General features: G+C 37.8%; 2 protein-coding genes and 1 long non-coding RNA gene across 3 annotated transcripts; all 3 read right to left on the bottom strand.

Annotated features, from left to right (window-relative positions):
• Nucleotides 1–12,953: 12,953 nt before the first annotated feature.
• LOC136708627 (uncharacterized) lies at nucleotides 12,954–16,185 on the bottom strand. The gene is made up of 6 exons (XM_066683299.1): nucleotides 16,078–16,185; nucleotides 15,890–15,981; nucleotides 15,696–15,810; nucleotides 14,714–14,821; nucleotides 14,202–14,381; nucleotides 12,954–13,183 (listed from the first exon to the last, which is right to left on the bottom strand). The coding sequence occupies exons 1-6, from the start codon at nucleotides 16,088–16,090 to the stop codon at nucleotides 12,954–12,956; spliced, it is 738 nt and encodes a 245-aa protein (XP_066539396.1). The 5' UTR covers nucleotides 16,091–16,185.
• A 273-nt stretch (nucleotides 16,186–16,458) lies between these two features.
• On the bottom strand, nucleotides 16,459–19,322 carry LOC136708626 (uncharacterized). Its single transcript, XM_066683298.1, has 4 exons — nucleotides 18,919–19,322; nucleotides 16,979–17,157; nucleotides 16,794–16,887; nucleotides 16,459–16,638 (listed from the first exon to the last, which is right to left on the bottom strand). The coding sequence occupies exons 1-4, from the start codon at nucleotides 19,084–19,086 to the stop codon at nucleotides 16,459–16,461; spliced, it is 621 nt and encodes a 206-aa protein (XP_066539395.1). The 5' UTR covers nucleotides 19,087–19,322.
• A 370-nt stretch (nucleotides 19,323–19,692) lies between these two features.
• LOC136708093 (uncharacterized) lies at nucleotides 19,693–20,648 on the bottom strand. The gene is made up of 3 exons (XR_010804316.1): nucleotides 20,517–20,648; nucleotides 20,358–20,405; nucleotides 19,693–19,988 (listed from the first exon to the last, which is right to left on the bottom strand). It is a non-coding gene; the product is annotated as an uncharacterized lncRNA (long non-coding RNA).
• Between the last annotated feature and the right edge of the window lie 599 nt (nucleotides 20,649–21,247).

Genomic DNA, 21,247 nt, shown 5'->3' with positions numbered 1-21,247 from the left:
GGCCCAAATCTTAGTTTTAATATATTTATTCCCTGATACAGAATTGGTTTACTTAAAATAATTGTGCTTATGTACACTATATGGACATTATTGGACACTATTGCAACCCCTTACACATCACACCTACAGGAGCTTATATAACACCCCATTCTGAATCCATAGGCATTAATATGGTGTTGCCCGCTCTTCCCAGCCCCTTTGCAGTGTGGAAAAACTTGATTGGCCCACACAGAGCCTTGACCTTAACCTCATCAAACCCCTTTGGGATGAGCCAGGCCCTCTCAGGCCCTATCCACACGGATCCCGTTACTATCCCGTCTTTGTCTGCGTATTGGCCTCCCGTCCACACGAAAACAACATTTTAGGAAACTGAAAACAGGTTTTCGGAAACGCTCTCCAAGGTAGAGAGCCCTTCTGAATGAATTTCCACAGACACACTCCAGAATATTGTGAAAAGCCTTCCCAGAAGAGAGGAAGCTGTTATAACTGTAAAGGGGTACCAATACAATATTAATGTCTATGGATTCGAATGGGGTTTTGTAAAAGCTCCAGTACGTAATATGAAATTATATTTTTGTTTATCACAATACAAATATTGTATATGTGTCTTACACATATAGGTACATTTAATTTTTAATATTTAATTAAATGTGCCTTTCAAGTAGTGATTGTACGTCCTCTTTTCCATGACGTCCTCTTTAGGATTTCAGAATAGGGAAGCAATAAATTTTATTCCTGAAAAGGAATAAAAAGCCAGATGTCCGTGTTTGCTCTGCAAAAGGCCAGTGTGGTTTTGGGTTTCAGTCACTGGTTTAATCAGTTGTTCTCAGTGCTCCTTGTTGATAATGTGAACGCCTCCTTTCATAGGATAAGAACTTTCAGTCACACTGACCTTTTGCAGCTAGACAATTGTGTCCAAACAGGAAAATGTTAGTGTATATATATAATATAGTGGCCACTGAACATAGTTTGTAAATATTGATAATTAATAAGAACAATTTTGACTGTTAACAAATTGATTTTTTCCAGTGATAATGACAAAACCAAAACTGAGACCATGTCCTCACTGCCAGAAGTTGAATTCTGCAAACTGCAAAACCTGCAGAAGCTGTTTTTTAAATTTAAGTTTAAGGCAGAAACACAAAGATAAAGCAGCCCGACTTCTGGATGGCCAATGGGGAGAGACCACCCTGAGGCACAGAAATGCCAGCCGGGTCGTAGATTCAGCCCGTATTATAGTAAGTGTTAGTATACATAGTAGCATACATATAACAATACATGTACATTTTAGAAAGGTTTTCCACATAATGATGATAATTTACATTTTGGTTTCACACCTTTAGAATTCACCAGTCCATTTTTCTTATGTTCCATAGTAACTACATCTGAAGTATATACTGTTTTATATGATAGTAGTTTATAATAGTTTATTTAACTTTCAAAGTATCTACATTAAAATAATACTGTGAATCATAGTTGCTATAAGATTATTTAGACACTGCAGCCAAACTAAAACACAATGCAGGATAATCGAATTTGGAACACAAACACATTTACTCCTGAAGTAATGTGTTCAGAAGCCTTGTATGTGTACACCAGCTTCACTTCATGTATAACTCTTTGTCCCAATCCCATTTCTTATTTTTAGACCTAGTTCTTGTTTTCGAGTGTCGTCTTGCCCCTTGGAACTGAGTTCCAAGGAATAGTGTTTGGAACCTTCCCCTACAAAATGGGACAACTCTTTGAGATTTGAGTAGTCATTGGTGGCTTTTACATAAATAGAAGTGATGCGTTCAGCTGGACAAATCCAATATGCAAACAGGCATCATGTTGCCGTTGTGTGCAGCTAATCTGAAAGATGTTAAAAAATGAAGATGTTTTTAAAGCCTGGGAATGCTGGTGGATTTGTTTGTGGTGTGTAGAGTAGAATGCCAAGACGTTTTTGTGTAGGTAGCCTAGCTACACAACATGCTAATTTGTATAATGTTAGTGAAATTCTGTGTACTGTTGGATTAACCCATTTATGATGCACACAAATTGTGTTTATTAATTTGTGTGTTGATTTCTCATAACGCTCGTAATGCTGAAAAACCTTTGTTTGGAGGGCCCTAACCCTAACCCTAATACTTTGGTCCTTTGACAGGGCAAAATATATACTTTATTAATAATTATAATGAGATTTACTGTTGCAATACTGACATTACAGAAATTGCAGTATGTATTTGATCCTGAAACTTTCTCATTTAACAGTGCACTGGGAGCCTACAGAGCAGTCAAACTGAACTATTGTTTGTGAATTCAGCTTTCAATGTTTGTGTAATCTTACAAAAGTGATTTTTTTTTTGTCAAATTAATGAATCACTAAACATATTTTGGCCTGACCTCACAATGCGTTGTAATATATCTTAAAGCATATCACAATATCTAGTCATATGATTACAATACAGGGCGGCACAGTGGTGCAGCAGGTAGTGTCGCAGTCACACAGGTCCAGGGACCTGGAGGTTGTGGGTTCGAGTCCGAGAGAGCCAGCATCCCTATTAAATTAGTGTGTTTAATGAAATATGTGACTGAGGTGCTGGTGCTTAATTTTACACAGAAAAGCTAATGCATCATTTTGATTTGTTTTCCATTGTTGTCACATCCAATCCTTACGTTATAAGCCATGTGAAAAATTATATAAATATTAAGATCTGCAGATTTAGTTATTTGTTCACTTTTGGTGACAATGAATTACATTGAACATACAGCCCATACTGTCACTATGTAATTTGTGGGTTTTATTTTTCATTTCAGGTTCAAGAATTGGAGGCACTAGGTTTGAAGCCCTTGCTTTTCATTGGAAAGAAAGGCAAGAAAGGGAATTTCACAGCAGAAGTTATCACCCCAGTGGGTCCTCTTCTAGATGGAGCTCTTAAAAGCATTTTTAGTAAAATGTCCAGCTTGTATGAATACTTTTTGAAAAGTAAGTCATTCTTTCTATAATATACTTGATAAAAGCCTTACAAAATTTGTTTCAAATTTATTTACAAAAATTGATTAAAATTCCTAGTAATGGGAACTTATTGAGTCAATACCAAGAGTTAATGCCACACAATAAATTAATTAATTCTTTATTCCAAAATCTTCACAATGACAACAGAATAGCTAACACTTTGTGTGCATGCAGTGTGGAAAAACATCACTATGAGGAATCTACAATCTGCCTGGATTCCGAAAATTAAATGTTTTTATGATTGACTCCCAGCTTTTTCACTACCTTTTCCACATTCCACTTACACATTCCAAGAAATTGCATAATGAAGCCCTGTTGTGGAATTAAATCAAGTAGGAGGACACACAGCAAAGACAATTAGATCATAAGGAATAATATTTGTTTTTATTATTATAAAAATGATTAATATTATTTTATATATTATTAATAATTATTTTATATATTATTAATAATTCATTTTGTGATAATTTTTATAAGTTTGGCAGTTATTGGTTGAAAATTTGACTGATGCATTTACACAAATCTTTTGGCTTTTTAACCAGTTGTGGCATGACTCAGCATCTGTTTTGGCTTTACTTCGGTTTCACCTAAAATCTTATACACTATTTAGCTTTATTAAAATGAGCTAAAAGCATAGTGTGTGTGTGTGTGTGTGTGTGTGTGTTGGCACGGCAGTTGAAATGGGCAGGTGTGGGCAAAAATTGTGCTAGGTTTTGTGGGTGGTTGGGTGCCAGAATAACACTAGATTTTGCAGCCGCAGGTTAATGGTTGAATTGGGTGAGTGCGGGCATTAATAATGAGGCCTGTGCAGTTCTCCAAATTAGGCTAATGTTGTAAAGGCTTGATTAGGTTGTAGGTAATGTTATGTTTCAATAACAGCAGGAAATAAATGACATTCATATAGCTTGCATTAGGGGTGTAACGGTATGTGTATTTGTGTCAAACTCTCATGGTCATGGTCCATTGTACGTCACACAGAGACCACACATTACAAAACTAATGTGAAGATAATTACGACTGTTTTTTATTAAACTAATGTTATTTTTTTGTGGGGGGGTATGCTATTTCAGATCATGCAAAACTTATGGCTACCACCTCATCAGACTCTGCTGGTTCAGATCACCAAGAGATGCCCACATCAGCTACAAATACACACCCTCAAGAGCCTTTAACACCTTCAACAACTGAGGCACCCACTGATACAGAGCACTATGTGCTTACTCTTACTCCAGTTCCTGTCCTAGACCTTCAAACACCCTCACTCCATACTGAGCCCATATCTGTTGCCTCTCCACACACTCAACTCATATCAACCTCCATCATCCCACCTGCACCAGGTTTCTCTCCTCTCACCACACCTGCACCAAGAGTCTCTCCGCTCACCACACCTGACCCAGTTCTCTCTCCTCTCACCACACCTGCACCAAGAGTCTCTCCTCTCACCACACCTGACCCAGTTCTCTCTCCTCTCACCACACCTGCACCAAGAGTCTCTCCTCTCACCACACCTGACCCAGGTCTCTCTCCTCTCACCACACCTGCACCAAGAGTCTCTCCTCTCACCACACCTGACCCAGTTCTCTCTCCTCTCACCACACCTGCACCAAGAGTCTCTCCTCTCACCACACCTGACCCAGTTCTCTCTCCTCTCACCACACCTGCACCAAGAGTCTCTCCGCTCACCACACCTGCACCAGTTCTCTCTCTTCTCACCACACCTGACCCAGTTCTCTCTCCTCTCACCACACCTGCACCAAGAGTCTCTCCTCTCACCACACCTGCACCAAGAGTCTCTCCTCTCACCACACCTGCACCAGTTCTCTCTCCTCTCACCACATCTGCACCAGTTCTCTCTCCTCTCACCACACCTGCACCAGTTCTCTCTCCTCTCACCACACCTGCACCAGTTCTCTCTCCTCTCACCACACCTGCACCAAGAGTCTCTCCTCTCACCACACCTGACCCAGTTCTCTCTCCTCTCACCACACCTGCACCAAGAGTCTCTCCGCTCACCACACCTGCACCAGTTCTCTCTCCTCTCACCACACCTGCACCAAGAGTCTCTCCTCTCACCACACCTGCACCAGTTCTCTCTCCTCTCACCACACCTGCACCAAGAGTCTCTCCTCTCACCACACCTGCACCAGGTCTCTCTCCTCTCACCACACCTGACCCAGGTCTCTCTACTGCAACACCAGAGCTGCTTTCAGTACCATTCTTTAAAGATTCCCCTCACACCTCTGCACCGGTAGTGCCTCTGTATAGATCAAATAGAAAAAGAAAATCTGATGTAAACACAAGGCATTCCAAAAAAAGCTGTCCATCTGAATCAAGAAAAGCTCCAGCTGCAGAAAGGACAAATTCCATACCACCGAAAAATGCATTCAATTCAAAGTCAATGACTACACCTGCCTTCAGGAATCGTTCTAAAGGTTGGTATGTTTGCTTCTTACTTTTTCTTTTTTTTTTAGATAATACTTAACCTGATCCTATTATGTATTCGTTTGTGTGTAACATTGTTTATATTATTATATAGAAACAATGAAGAAACATGCAAATTAGCCAAATATTTAATACCTCCCATGTTGGTTAAAATTTTTTTTTTTGTTAGTGTGATAGAAGTAACAGGCCTAGAGCAAATTTCCATATTCAATGAGTTTCCATGAATTCTTATAAGAATTATATTTTTTGTATATTAAGTAGCGTAACATGCTGTGTTATTATAGCATAGCTCATTTCTTGAACATTTAGTATTTGTTGATTAATGTTCTCTAGGATGCCGAAAACACAACAACCAGAAGCTGTTCTATGTTGAAGAAATTATTGAAAATAGAATAAACCAGGTAATTTCTTTCTATTATGTTTATACACTGTATCACATAAATGTCTGCTGCCTGGAGTATCTGAAATAGTGTATATTTAGATCAAGGGTGGGAGCGGGTGCAGAAATCACTACCCCTGATTTAGATGGTGCACCCTAGGGTTGTAACAGTGTGTGTATCATACCGAACCATCATGGTTTGATACACACAGTTGCAAAGAAAATACATTCATTCACTGTCTGTAACTCTTATCCAGTTCAGGGTCGCAGTGTGTCTAGATCCTACCTGGAATCACTGGGTGCAAAGCACAGAGAATAACCGCATGCGTTATTACAGTAAATGTGGTCATTTCAAAAGTGCATGTGCTACCCGGAAACCTTAAGCTGTAAGCTGTGGGGTTTGCATGGTATTGTGAGAATTGTTGTGGTTTAAAATTATTACTGTGGTAACTGTAGTTTTTGGGACCTCCACATCCCTCTTGCTCCACTTCCTCCTTCTCTTTCTCTCTCCCTCCTGCTGTTATGTGTAGAGAGTGACTCATATGCTTGTTTTTATCTTTATTTTTTATCTCACTTTTTCTTGTTAAAAAAACTTGTTAAAAATTTTAAGAGAATAAACACACACAGCACAATCCAAATTAACATTGAAAGCGTCAAGCATCTCCATTTCAAGACTTCATCAGTCTCTCACATCATTCTGGTCTTTACGATGTGTCTTCATTTCATTTAGGTTTGTGTGCACTGGTTTAAGCACAGCTCTCTTAAGGTCCTGCCACAGTATTTCATTTGTGTTGAGATCTGGACTTTAGGCCATTGAAATACCTTGATTCTTTTGATTTTCTTTTCTTTTTCAGCCATGCCATTCTGTTGTAGATTTGCTGGTGTCCTTGATCACTGGGGTTCATTCACCAAGCATTTTTTTTATTATTATTCTTAAAACCCACTTTCAAACAACTTTCAAAAAGAATCTGGCATTTGCCAGTGTTTTTATGTCAGAACACAATCTACACACACTCAAGAGCACAAAGATGAGAACAGTTCTGTGGGGTAAGAACATGAATCTGACGTATAATTTTTCTTAGGAAATTACTCATGAAAATTTTAAAGAAAACACTTGGGAAGAGATTAGTGAATGAGGCCCAATGTTCTTTTGCATGCTTTGGCCAACCTTTAGCTGTTGGACAGGAGGCCTCACATTTGATGTGATGTATGCAGGCATGCCAGGGTGCCCAGGTACTGTAGCTGCAAAATGGGCCCAAGTCACCATCTCTCTACCACTTTGTTTGACAGTTAGTATAAGGTGTTTGGGCTGATGTCCTGTGATATGGCTTTCACCATATGTGGTGCTGTGCATTATGGCCAGACATATCCTCCTTGTTCTTGCCTGTCATCCTTTACATTGCCCCAGAAATCTTGTGGTTTATTCAGATGCAACTTTGCAAATGTACGCTGTGCTACTGTGTTCTTTTTAGGCTCCTGACAGCCTTTTCCATCAGGCCACACTTGTTCAATCTTTTTATAATCGTACTCTCTAAACATTTAACATGCTAACTGAAGTCTGCGTAGTCTGGGGCATAGCTCTTGGGTTTTATGCACTAAGTATTGCATGGACTGATATTGAGGTGAATTCAATGGAGTTATTTTCTGTGTAGACGGCCAATTGTCTTGAATATATTCCACTTGTAAATAATCTTTCTCACTGTTCATTGATGGACTTCAAATAGTTTGGAAATGGTCTTATAAACCTTCCCATATTGATGGATCTAATAGTTAACACACACCTTAATGCTCCAGACCATCAAACTGCCAAAACTGCCTTTCCTTAAATGCATAATGCTATGGTACAATCTGTGTTGGTGTTTGTCTGAAGTTGCATTTAAGTAATTTGAAGACTTTTATTATTATTATTATTTTAAACTTTGGTGTTAACCTCAATACACATTATGTTCCTTTAATAAGGAAACACATTTGTACCGTATTCTATAATTAACTGTGGATGTTAAATTTGTGTTGGTTTCATTCGCCCCGTTTCATCTCCAGGACTTTTATTGTGTTCTTTTATTCTCCACAGTTGTATAATGAAAGATTACAGAGATCCCCCTTTCCTTCTGGAGAAGAGAATGTAATGAACCTTTAGGGAACACTTTAACACCACTGCTGTGCCTTTTAAAGGGACATTATATTGTTTGTAGCTTTAATGACAGTAATGTACCTGTACAGTGCCTTTCTTCTTTCATTTTAGGATTAAAATCCATTTTATTGTATTTTTATGTGTGTTTGTGTGTGAATGTGTAGGGAAAAGAGGAAGTTAAAGTTTGTTGGCAGCCTTGTTCAGCATGGTAAGTAATATTAAAAATGATATATATTACTTGTAAAAAGTGTCCAATGTATGTTTTCCACCCTAGCTCTAGTGTCCTGTTTGCCTAAGTATCATAAATGTAATCTAATTAGCATGACTATATGTTTCTTTACAGTGGCAAAGTTTGGGAAGACACATGAGAGCCTGCCGGAAACTTTTGAATAAACAGAAAGAGCATCTGTCTCTGTTTAACTTCTGCTTGTTTGGTTAGCTCTTCATATTATGTAGTTATGAATTAATTAATAGCACATATTAAGTGAAAGTTACAATTGATTTTTGCAATTGAACACTGTAAATGCTAAGAAGGTGTGTGCAATCGTTCAATGAGGCTGAATTGGTAATTTGTGGTACCATTTCAAGTACATTCAATTAAAGATAAGAAGAGGAAAAAGAACTGAGTGGTCATTTTATATACAAGTTCTTTCATTGTCTATAACTGCTTATCCAGTTCAGGGTGGCTGTGGGTCTGGAGCCTACCCGGAATCATGAGGTGGGAATGCACCCTGAAGAGTGTGCCAATCCTTCGCAGGGACAACACACACTTACACCTATGGACACTGTTGATCCACCTACCAACGTGTTTTTGGACTGGGAGGAAACCCATATGGACACTGGGAGAACACACTAAACTACTCACAGATGTGACAGCAACAATACTACCCTTTATATACAAATTATGATTCATAAATTTAACTTCTACATTTTGAACCATTAAGACAAAATATAGGTTTCAAATGACAAGTATTGACTTTGATTTTCCTCTGGGTGTGTGTTCACTGTCCCTAATCACTAGTGTGCGTGTGTTCACTGCCATGTATGGGTTAATGCACAGTTCAAATTTTGTTTTACTGTTGTAAAATGATCATAAAACATGTCACTCACTCTTAACATGCACAGGTGACTTGACCCACATCAGAATGCATGAGCATGGTCAAAATGTACCCCATGTTGAAGTAAGTGAATTTTACTATTTAACACCAAAGAAAAAAAGCATTACAGGATATTTCATTAGATATATATCAGGCAACCGTTGTAAATAAATGCATTCAGTGGAAAGTGACACTTGTAAACACTAGACCTAACCATGAAACAAGCTGACAGTTAATGGTTATCCAAATTTAAGCTGCAGACAAGGAATAACAAGTCAGCATGGCATAAAATATCAGTATGATAAAGACTATGGTTAAATTGTAGGGTTTACTGTTAATTTGGTTCAAGTATTCATATAACACCTTAAGTATATTAAAATGAAGTAGAATTTAATATCTACATAGGCATTACATTAAGTGGGTGCAGTACATGGAATGACCCATTGTTCTTAATTTTTGCCTATATAGGACTTTTGTCTCTGTGAGAATGGGATGTTGGGTAAGCTTTCCTGGAGGTAGCAAGACAGGATGTTCTTACAAGTTACCTCTTTTTACCAGGACAGGAAATGAAGTAAACAAAAGCCATAGTATTCACCATATGTTGACAATGACCAACCTATATAAGCTAAACCTCAGAGTTAACGTGTCAGAAAGCATTGGCTAACTTCTCAGCAAGCTGTCCACTTGGGCTTGTTAAAATGCTGTTCTTTTCCTTGTAATAAACCAGATTATTTTGCTAAGAAAAAATGGTGTCAGCGTAGAAGTCTTTTTCAGCGTCTTCTTCACAATACTGAAAATAAACTACACTCCATTTCAGCTAAGTAGGATTGATCCTTGATTTATAGGACAAAAATCAACCACTTGAGAGTGAATAAAGAATAATCTACATGAAAGATTATGGGTTTAGAGAGTATTCAGATTTATTATTTTTATATATTTTTATTTTTATTTATTTGTTTATTTCTTTTCTTTTGAGCTATAGAACTGAGTTACATTTGAAAAACAAAACTAATATTCATTTTTAAGTCATTGTCTGTAACGCTTATCCAGTTAAGTGTCGCGGTGGGTCCAGAGCCTACCTGGAATCACTGGGCGCAAAGGCGGGAATACACCCTGGAGGGGGCGCCAGTACTTCAAAGGGCAACACAGACACTCACACATATACGGACACTTTTGAGTCGCCAATCCACCCACCAATGTGTGTTTTTGGACTGTGGGAGGAAACCGGAGCACCTGGAGGAAACCCATGCAGACACAGAGAGAACACACCACACTCCTCACAGATAGTCACCCAGAGCAGGAATCGAACCCACAACCTCCAGGCTCCTGGAGCTGTGAGACAGTGACACTACCTGCTGCTCCACAGTGCCACCTAAAACTAATATTGCAAAGTTTAATATTCTAAAGACAACTCCAAATAAACAAACCAAATTTTGGATAAAGGTATAAAAACCTTTTCAAATCCTTAATGTCCCCATGTGCACAGTGTCAGGTCAAATTTAACCAGTGGAAAAGACCTGTTATCTGCAGAGATCGGAGACCCTGCCAGGAAGACACCTCAGACACTCCATTAAAAAGACTTTTATTGTAGAGTGGTTAGACCAGTGCTCACCAACCCATTATAGAATCTTCCTGCAAAATCTAGTTCCCTATTATTGCTGCAGTTTTTATAGAAATATTTGATTGGATGGGTTATATGCTTCATTGTTAAGTAATGTTAGATTAGGTTGGAAATAAAATGTAGATGAAAAGCCACATGAGGTCCAAAACTTTCCATAGACACACTCTAAAATCTTGTATAAAGCTTTCCAGATTGTAGCTTATAGCTAGCTTCTCTTTTAGCTGGAAAGGGGGTTCAGTGGTTTGGTGAGTGATCCTGTGGGAGGGTAAAAGCAAGTACAGAGTCCACTTGGGCTGGGACAACATCTTTGCATGTGCTGTAGTTGAAACAAGGCCAAGGTCATGTATAAGATGCATAGGGACCGAGATTGATCAGGATGATATCAGGGAGAGCAGTAGGGACAGAGTGTCTCTCAAACACCTCAAAAGTTGGTTCAGATTGACGTAGTCACTTGAACCCAGAGGCACTTTGAACAGCGCAGAGAGGATCAATGAGCAGACAAGGCTAACTTCCTGTAACATATGTAAACAGGACTTCCAACCTAGCTGAATGTATTTTAATCATTCCAGAAGCATTAGAGAAACACTCAAACAATAAAGAAATAAGCTTGCTTGTTTGTGATTTGAGTGGAAACGTGTAGAAAACATGTTCATGCCAGATGCCAGTAGTATTTATATCTGTTAAAATAATAAATGCAGTACTATGTAATATTTAAAGTTTGTGAATGTTATAACTCTGAATATGAAACAATGTCTTCATCATAGACCATACAATTCCAAAGATTTAATGTTATATATTTTTTTATTTAAGGGAAAACATCAGTTTTGCTGAATAAAGAACCAGTTGTTTCAGACTATAGAAATATAGAAATTTGTAGTGTTAATAATAAAAACAACACAAATGATTTTATATATATTTGTCTTTTCATGCAGATGCCAGACCTCACTGACGTCATTCCTCAAAGATAATCTTGACACTGTAGAATCTGTAACAGTTGTAGCAAGACACTCAAATATTCTCTGCAGTGACCATCTCTGTCCCAGAGCATTTTGCTTCGGATAGAACTCCACAAATTGTTTAGGTTGGGGAGTCAGGGATCTGGGGCCTGTAGGGTGGAGAGTACTCTACACAACAGGATTTTTCAGTTATCTAGCTAATTAAACTGTTGCAAAAAAGAATCACATTATTGTTTGATATTGTATTGTGCACCAACAAAATATAATTTATATCTCAACATAAAATCCAAAATTAGGATGTGGTGCAATTTGAAACTCAGATCAGATTTGATAAGTGTAGGCCACAAGGAAACAAGTGTAAATCTCTTAGTAAAATAGCCATGCATGAGTGAAGTTTATACCCACCAAGACTAAATGTCGGAAATGCACAATTAATACCCTTCATAGTTTCTATTAAGGTGACATGCTAAAAAAAAGTAAGAAAACCACCAAGAATATTAATTCCAATTAAACCAGTGTAAAATTTATTAGTTATTCATTTTCAGAAATATTACAAAACAAAATGAATGAACAGGAATAAATGAGGAATAAGCTGTTAAGCAAAATTAAGACATGTCAAAACATCTGTATATAGCCTCGATAACAACATAGGAACAAAAGAAACCAGTAGAATAAGACGAAAGAACCAAATAAAATGACAAAGTAAAAGGCATAAAATTTATATTGTAATTTTATACCTAGTTTTGAAGGGAGAAACACACAGAAAAATAGCACAACGTGGTAAACATAAGTACATTGGTCATATCAGATTATTATGACCAGCGACCTAATAGTGATGACAACCAATTTTATCAGCTGTTTACCATACAAGAGGACATTGTAGTTATTCCAGACTGTACTCCATACTGTACTGTACACTCCTGCATACCTTATCACCCTGAAACTTAGCAACCCCCTAACAACCATCTGTCAATTCCCTAGCCAGCACCAAAAATATCATATGAAGATAATAAGAAAAAAAATTGACAATATGGTAACCACCAAAGACACCACGGAAATTGCTTAGCCATACAATAGCACCCACCTTGGATACCTAGCAACTGTCCGAGATAAGATTACCAACCAACAAACTGTTTAAATCAAAACAATTAAAAAAAAAATTTCATAATACCCCATGGAATAAGAATAATAATAAAAAAAACAAGTATGCATAACAAGTATGCACCATAAAAAAATAACTTTTCAGGAAAAGCCCCCATGAACAAATAATTCAATTAACTTAACAGCAGATTACAAATTATATCATATTTTACATGTTATTAGATATCTTTATCAGGAGTCCTCCTTGTCTGAACTATCATCATTACTGCTGTCACATGGCTCACTGTCTTCCTCAGCTTCCTCCAAGTTGTCAACCAAAACATCTGAGAGTGGATGATTCAAGATGTTTTGGTAGCCTTCTCTGACGCTTTGGATGTGTAGCTGCAGTTCCTTACGCTTCCTAATCACTGTAGATAATAGTCCATTTCGGGCATCCATGTCAGACAAGTGGAGCAGCACAGCTGTGAAAACAATATGTGCATTCCTTTTCACTATTTTCGGCAGTTTACATTGAGAGGCTAAAAGTCTCACAATTTGTACAAATCTATTTAAAGTAAGAACAAAACAGTGACCATGATATGGATTTAAAGTTTTCATGTGAATAATTAAAATTCAGCATGTGAAATTCAGGAAATAAACAGTAATTGTTCATTAAACATGGATGTACATTCTCTGAAGGGACTGCAGTAACTTATGTTCACTTAAATAAACAAAACATGTCATTTTTGAAGAGATGGCAAAATATATCACAATATATGCAAATAAAAGGAATACTAACAGCCTGAAGCAATATCCCTGCTCAACTCTTCTAACTTGAGGGCCCGGGTTATTAAAGCTCTCCAATGCTGCATCATCTCGGCACACAAAATATGCTCTTCCTCTTGAAGCCGCCTTAGAGCCATAACTTTGTCAAAAACTCTCCTTTTAGTCAAAAGGTCAGTAGATACTGTAATACAAAAAAAACCCTTGGTCAAAGCCAGGTAAGAAATAAAAATAGCAATACAGACACTTACAGTGACCTGTCACGTCATTAAGTCCACCTCCTTGTTTCTATTCTCTGTCTATTTTATCAGCTCTGTTTACCATACAGAAGCACTTTGTAGTTCTGCAATTACAGACAACAGTTCATCTGTTTCTCTGCATACACTGATATCCTGTTCTGTAGTGCTCAGGACCCCCACAGAGCAGGTATGATCTAGGTATTGAATCATTCTTTGGGCTGTGGATTGGACACAGCATAGGAATTTTTAAAACACCTTAATGTCTCTGCTCTTTGGTCCTGAACACTGAAGAACAGGATAAATTTATACATAGAAACAGAACTACAAAGTGCTCCTACACTGTCAGTGGAGATGATAACAATGGACCATGAGTGTAGATACAAGAGATACGCTGGTCGATCAGTGTATAATTAACAGAACTAAAAAAACGAATCAAATTAATGAATGTTTTATGTATTATTCAAACAGTAACATTTACCACTTTCACAGCCAGGGACTTGCCAAGGCCATGCACATGTGTCAGACTTGAGAAGATCTTCAGTGGAGACCATTTTTTGTGTAGGATCAGCCTGCCTGTTATATTGTTCCACAGCAACAGCCAACTGCTTCTTCTCCTCCCAGATCTTCTGCCTTATCCGGTGGCGCCTCTTGTTGCTATCTAAATGAAACATAATTACAATAATTATGTTCAAAATTAATAAAAATAATGTTATTTGGTGAAGTGCCCTATGAACACTAGTATTAAAACAGGGTTTAGCAGATTGTATATGGATAAATGTGTGTCAATGTCCTGCTTTTCCAGTGCTGAAATCTGAACAGGAAAGATAACTGATTGAGACGATTCATCTCACAATTTTATATTTTTAAACCAACTATTTAAAATTCCTCCTTTTCATTTATATTGGAGACATTAATCTCTATTGTACTTGTAACTGTCAGCAAATGTTTTAGACTGCTCATACTAGAACCTTAATTCCAATTTAATTGTACCTGTCTGCCTGTAAAGACGTTGAGTTCGATGTTTAATACTCATTGTAAGGCCCATCACTTCTTTACGCAAGTCTGCCAGGTGTCCATCAATGGAAGTGTAATCAGGTTCTATTAAGGAAAGATATATGAAACACACACAGTTTGGGCACCCCTGGTCAAATTACATTTTGTTGATTTTCTAATTATCAACATCCTTGAAGAGAACTCACTTTTTCACATTCAAAAAAATGAATGTCATATTATATATTCAGTATTACATATTTTTTGTTTTGTATGAACGGCTTAGAAAAAAAATAGAAACTCTGCATTAAATATTATAGTTGTGTTTCCCCTGTAGTGTGGGGGTGCTCAATCGCACTTTTGGAGAATTTAGCACACCTGCTACAAGTAAAGAATGTCTTCAGGGGCATCTGAATGTTACTTCAAGGTGTGCTCAATCTGAACTGTGCAAGACCAGGATGGGGCACAACTAGTGCTGGATCTAATTTCATTTTCAAGTATGACTCTGGCTTTCAATGAATACGAAAACGAGACAACTGCAATAACACTTTGGTTTCAAAGAGTTGATGAGGAACAACAAATACTGCGCACCATAGTGTTATACAGTGGTATCTGTACCACAAAGCAATAGAACCAATGTTTATAAACTAATTAAATGCAATCTGTGTTTTTAAAGTAAATGCAAGATGTTTCAAAAAGTGGATGAGTAGCCTTGTTAAATATCCCTGATCGCAATATTTACAAATATTGATTCTATATATTTGATATACATTTATCAAAATTATTTTATTACATATAATGTATGCCACGATAGAGAAGTCTTAGGCACCCATGTAGATATGATAACATAGTTTCTCTTTGAAAATAAACAAAATATGTGATTTGACCAAGGGTTATCAAATATGAACCTGTAAAACAACAATGATCCATTTATTAACATCCTTAAAATTAAGTCAGTGATTGTCACATTACATAATTTTACCTTCTGCCCAACGCTGTACATCTGTCACCCATTTGTGTAAGACATCATCTTGAACAGCAAGTTCTGTCTTGAGCATCTGAAGGCTGTCCTTTTGCTCCTGTAGAGCCTTCTGGACCTGTACATGTGTTGTGTTGTTATAATTGTCCTTAATACAATAAAGAAATGCTAATAAAACAAAAGTATGTATATAATACCCGTTGATATCGCCGAACCAGTGCACTGCCCATATTGAGGAACTTTCTTTTGTTCCAGGACATTACTTGCATAGTTATCATGTCTGTTCGACCTATAAAAATATAAAATGCAAGAATGAGAAGAAAAAGAAAAAAGGCACACACACACACACATATATAAATATATAAAAATATATAAACACACAAACCTGCTTTACTCATATACTTGGTGGTAATAGCAATCCTTGAAAGGAAGCTATTAACCTGCTCCACCTCTTCTCCAATTGTTGAACCAGCACCTTCCTGATATGCTCCTCCTCACCGCACCTAAGATGTAGAAAGTTCAAAAAGGTATCTACTCAAATAATGAATAAAAAAGGTATCCATTCGGCTCAACTGTAATTGCAAATCACCTCACATTTCCAAGCATGGGCCTTAGCATGCATCACTGATAAGAATGGTCGCATGTCCAAGAGATGCTGCAACTCCGGACAATGCTGTGCAACCTTTTGCACATAGGGGAAGTACTTGCAGGCCACATCTGAGCATAGAAATGTTATATTCCCAAGCATCGTGGCCGCTAACTTCTGTTATAGAAAAAGAGGGTATGCAAATATTTCTCCTCGGAACATATTTAGTGCACCAAGTAGAACACCATGCCGGCAAACAGCAATTTCAAGCCCTTCTTCATCTATTTTGCTGCTGGACTTCCGGGACAACTCTCTAGCTGCTGTCCACTCCGATGCTCCACATACCCGCTTTCCAGAAACCTGTTGAACACATAAGTACATTAAAAAGACAATCACTGCACACAAAACATAACATTATCCATTAATCATGCTGTATTAACTATGAGTACAAGTGAAAAGTCAAATTTCAGCACTGCTAAGAACACATCTTAATAAGTGAATAAATAATAAATTACATAAGTGGACTTCTGCTGAACATATTCCACAAAGCGAGAAACCTCCTCATCCTTGTAAATGAACACTCCATCAAAACATCCGGGTTCATTTGTACTACAAAAGAATGAATAAGTAAACCAGTGTTCAGGGGTCAATATAAAACTGAAGGCCAAATCAGTGGGAAAACAGAAATAAATTATTGTACCTGGCAGAACCCTTGAAACGGTAATGTTTGCGATTTCCATCAACAGAAACTGCAAGCATATTGGGAGTGCAGGCTGGACAAGTGAAGTAGTCCTCTTGGCACAACTTCTCCAATTCATATTTGACCACTACCCATTCATGAAAACTTCGGCCAAATAAGTCCGCTGATATATTTCCGGTCTGAGTAATAAAACAAAGTAAAAGGAGCTTTTTAAATTCACAGAAAGCAAAGATTGGTAACTGATTATTGCCGCAGTCCTAAAAATGGTCCTCTAGGTCCCCTGGGTAATCCACACATTTGCTCTGTCCCTCTGTGTTGGGGAAATGGAATCAAGCAAAAATATGGATGTTTTACATTTTAATAACTTCTTTGGAAGATTTTGGATTTATGACTGTAAATATTCTAGGTCTGTAAAGGTAGGTCCACACATCTAACAGAACAACTAGAGAAATAAGGTACGGAGAGTGATTTATTACTTTGATGAGGATACAAAAATATAAAGAAAATACAAAGGGTTAAAAATGAGAGCTGACTCGAGCTACAGACGAGCTCTAACTGAAGGAACAGCCTCCAGGCTAGAACTTCAAGCACTAATGTATACACACTGACACTTGAATCTACACGAGCTGCTAGTATTAGCTTTCAAGAGGAAACCAAAATGAAACATTCCGAATTCTTACACCCTTGACCCCACCGCGGGTCGAGCCTAACCCTATTAAAAGGTGTGTACAAGAAAATGGAAACATACCTTCCCTCTTAAAGCACTTATAGTAGAGCAGTGATGGTGCATCATTCAGAACTGTAATGTTTTCATGTTATAACAGTAAGTACTTATAGAGCAGGATATTTTTAACATTGTCTCTCATTTACAGGACCTGAAGACAGAGAGTGGACCCTTCTTCCTGTCCCCAGTGGATCTGCCCCTCTGGGATATAAATGGCTCCTGCTCTCATCAACATCTCTTTAAGACCCCTCACCCCAAAGGTTCACAGGTAAGTACCATTGTGATGTATCCATATATCGGTGTTAAAAATAACACGGGCTGGTAACATGTAAGCCTCAAGATGATGGAACTACCCTAGATTTTTAAAACAATTTGTTAAAAACACACAAAACAGTTTATTTTCTCTACATATGGGAGAGAAACCACTGTTTCAGTGAATAATGTTCTTAAATAAAATCATGCCACATTGTTTTGCTGTTGTAGGTCATTTCCAGTTCAAGGGCGCAGTAAAAAATGATAGTCTTCACTGCTTTCCCAATCACAAAAGCAGGAGAAAAATTTGTGAAGCAGTAAGTGGTGAGCATAGCTCCAAAAGTCCCTGCTCTCAACACTTCACTCCAGGTGTATTTAATTCATTCAGTAGCTCACAACTGCTAAGAGATTGGACCGATGCTGTTACTTTTAGGTGTAGACTAAAACAGAATGCATCGTCCAAAACTTTACCACATAAGAAGTAATAAAGCCCCAGAATATGGTGCAAGAACCACAGGAAGCAATTTGAACATAATTTGTATTGTCTCCTGACGAATCCAGAGTATGTTTATATTGCTTCACGTGGTTCTCTCTCCATATTCTGGGGCTTTTGTACTTCTAATGTCGGCTTAACTTTAGCTGCATCTGCCACGTTAACAGACCCTGAAAGTAAAAGCATAGCCCAAGCAGGCTGACAAATCCCCAGCTATAGATCAACTCTGGACAGTCAGCCAATAGTCAACTGCAGACTTTTAACAGTCTTAAAAACAGTCTCCAGAGGTGGTTTTAAGGCCATTGATGGGATACACAGGCCACCACATCACAGTGTTACCTATAACAGCCTTAATTTGTTTGAAAAACCATTGCATTATTGACAATTACCAATTGAGAGATGTGTAGAATCAATAAATACTTTATTGGAATGAATTGAGGGTCCAAAACTAAATTAAAATGAAATACTCACTCTGCCAAAGCGTGCAGTCCTTTGTTGCAGCATTTTCACAAACGCTTGAGTAGATAAGCCAGGGGCAGCCAACTTCATCTCCCGAAATGACAGGAAAACATCAGTTGAGAAGACTGTACAAAAGCTCATGCTGCCAGGCCAATAGCAACTCCTTTGCAGATCAGTCATGGAAACTGATGGAAAAGTCACCCCACATGTTGGACAAGACAGCTCAGGCAGTGTCAGATTGTAACGACCTACAGAGAAAGAAGAGCTGTAATATTTAGTGTATACTTACTGTTTAAATTTAAGAGAGCCTTATCCAAATCTTTAGTAAAATTAACACGGATAGTCTGATGTCAGACATGCCATATCTGCTTTTTTAAATGTATTTTAAATTTAAGCATACACCAAAACATTTAAAATTTAAAAAGATCAAAGAAGAATTTTCTTACCATTGATGGTGATGAGAGTAACAGACCTTTCAGGAGAACTTTTAAAAGCTTGATGAGGACAACCACAAACACAGTCTGGCATATGTACAGGCAAAAACCTAACTACAAAACATGTTGAAAACAGAAGTACAGTTAATGCAATATCTAATACTGGTAACATAGCATATTATAATAAACTACACTGATGATCATTATTTTCATAAATGTTAGGTATTTACTATTACATGTACTTACTAAGTTGTTTTAAAGATGGTTGATCATCATCATGTGTGAAACACGCTGTGGGAGGTAAAGGCTCTAAAAAGCCTGACACTATAGCGTCCCGGTTATACAGGGGATAATGACCATGCCTATCAATGTCACACGCTGCACAGAGGAATGGGTACGGGAGACAATCACTGCAGCGCACCACAGCCTTTTTATTGCCACACATTTGGCAACTATGGGAACATACATCTTCCCCTTTTAGCATGCTCACAACTAGATCGGGCCTAGACTCTCTCCATCTCTCAGCGGAGAGGGAAATTCTCGTGCTCCAGTCTGAAGAGGCTGAGGTAGGTGGAGGCTCATGAAGAGACACTAGATCTACTTCAAGCGCAGTGTCCAAAAGCTCCTTCAGTTCTTCAAGCAAGGAACCTGTATAAAACATGTACATCTGTGTAACACATAAAACATTACACTGTACACTTTCAATTTTAGAAAGAAATATAATACAAAAATAAATAAAAGTATTAAAAGTCTTTTAATTGTACGTTAAGAAAATGTGTTTTTCTGAGAAGTTGGCAAATTGGGGTTTTCTTATTTTAGAACATTTATTCTTGACCATGCAAACATAAGACCTGTCGTACAAAACAGTTGCTAACAAGGACTTGTACTGCAATACAACTTTATAACTGCTATAAATAGCACTAATAATACAAACGTCTTAAAAAGGCAACAGACTCTGCAGACATCAATTTGACTTTACAAATTGCACAGTCAAATATATATATATATATGTCTGACCTGTTCTCCTGTCAGCATCAGCACAAATGCTAGCACTACTACAAGGTCCTATGGAAGACAGAAACATGTATGTTAATGCATTAACCTGGACCGACTGTCACAAGCCTGCTGTTGGATCTAAAAATAAATTAACTAAAAAAATAAAGCCATTAAAAATACCTTCATAATTGTCCTGGCTGAACAACACCCTGGTTGGATTGTCCAGACCTAACATTGAAAAAGCTGTTAAAATACATGACATTACATAATGAAACTTTGACTTAAAAATGAAAGAAAACTGACTAGGTGCTGATGTTTTTACTGTCCTCTAAACCCTGGGCCTCTTAGAAACCCCCTTACTATCCCTCTGTCTCCAGTGGACAGTTTGGGCAGGAGGCTTCAGACTCCTTTCAGAGTTGTCTCTCTGCAACATTAGCAAACAAAACCAAGAAGAAAGACACATACACTATGGTATCTGACACAGTGAGCATAATTAAGAAGAACAAAATGAACTACAGTGCGGTTGTTTGATAATCAATCAATCAATCAAATTTTATTTATATAGTGCTTTTCACAAAAAAAAAGTCGTCACAAAGCAGCTTTACAGAGATCCGGGTCCAAGCCTCCTATGAGCAAGCCAGGGGCAACAGTGGCAAGGAAAAACTCCCTCAGCACACGCGGAAGAAACCTTGGAAGGAACCAAGACTCATACGGGGAACCCATCCTCCTCGGGTCGACACCGGAGACACAACAGAGAACAGAAGTAAAAGTGAAATGACAGATGAAGGGGTTATAGTAATATAAATGTAGTATATTAGTGATGATGGAGAAGCAGAAATGAAAATGGTGAGGATGATGATATTAGTGATGTATGAGTCTGATGAAGGAGGAGGTGATCAGGGATTCAGTGT

The sequence above is a fragment of the Hoplias malabaricus genome, chromosome 10 (genome assembly GCF_029633855.1).
Source record: "Hoplias malabaricus isolate fHopMal1 chromosome 10, fHopMal1.hap1, whole genome shotgun sequence".
NCBI classification, from domain to species: Eukaryota; Metazoa; Chordata; class Actinopteri; order Characiformes; family Erythrinidae; genus Hoplias; species Hoplias malabaricus.
Note: the sequence above shows the minus strand (reverse complement) of the source record. Positions and strands in the feature narration are given on the sequence as shown.

Bases quoted from the DNA above. Each gene is read 5' to 3' on its own strand.
- LOC136708627 (XM_066683299.1), bottom strand. The intron at 15,811-15,889 runs GTATTATATACA...ACACATGTACAG, and splicing joins TGGTTCGGCGATATCAACGG to GTCCAGAAGGCTCTACAGGA. The intron at 13,184-14,201 runs GTAAATGTTACT...TTGTTTTCACAG, and splicing joins AGTCCCTGGCTGTGAAAGTG to CTGTGCTGCTCCACTTGTCT.
- LOC136708626 (XM_066683298.1), bottom strand. From the start codon at position 19,086: ATGACTGATCTGCAAAGGAGTTGCTATTGGCCTGGCAGCATGAGCTTT. The intron at 16,888-16,978 runs GTACAATAATTT...ATTCTTTTGTAG, and splicing joins CGTTTCAAGGGTTCTGCCAG to TACAAATGAACCCGGATGTT. The intron at 16,639-16,793 runs GTAATTTATTAT...TGTGTTCAACAG, and splicing joins TTCAGCAGAAGTCCACTTAT to GTTTCTGGAAAGCGGGTATG.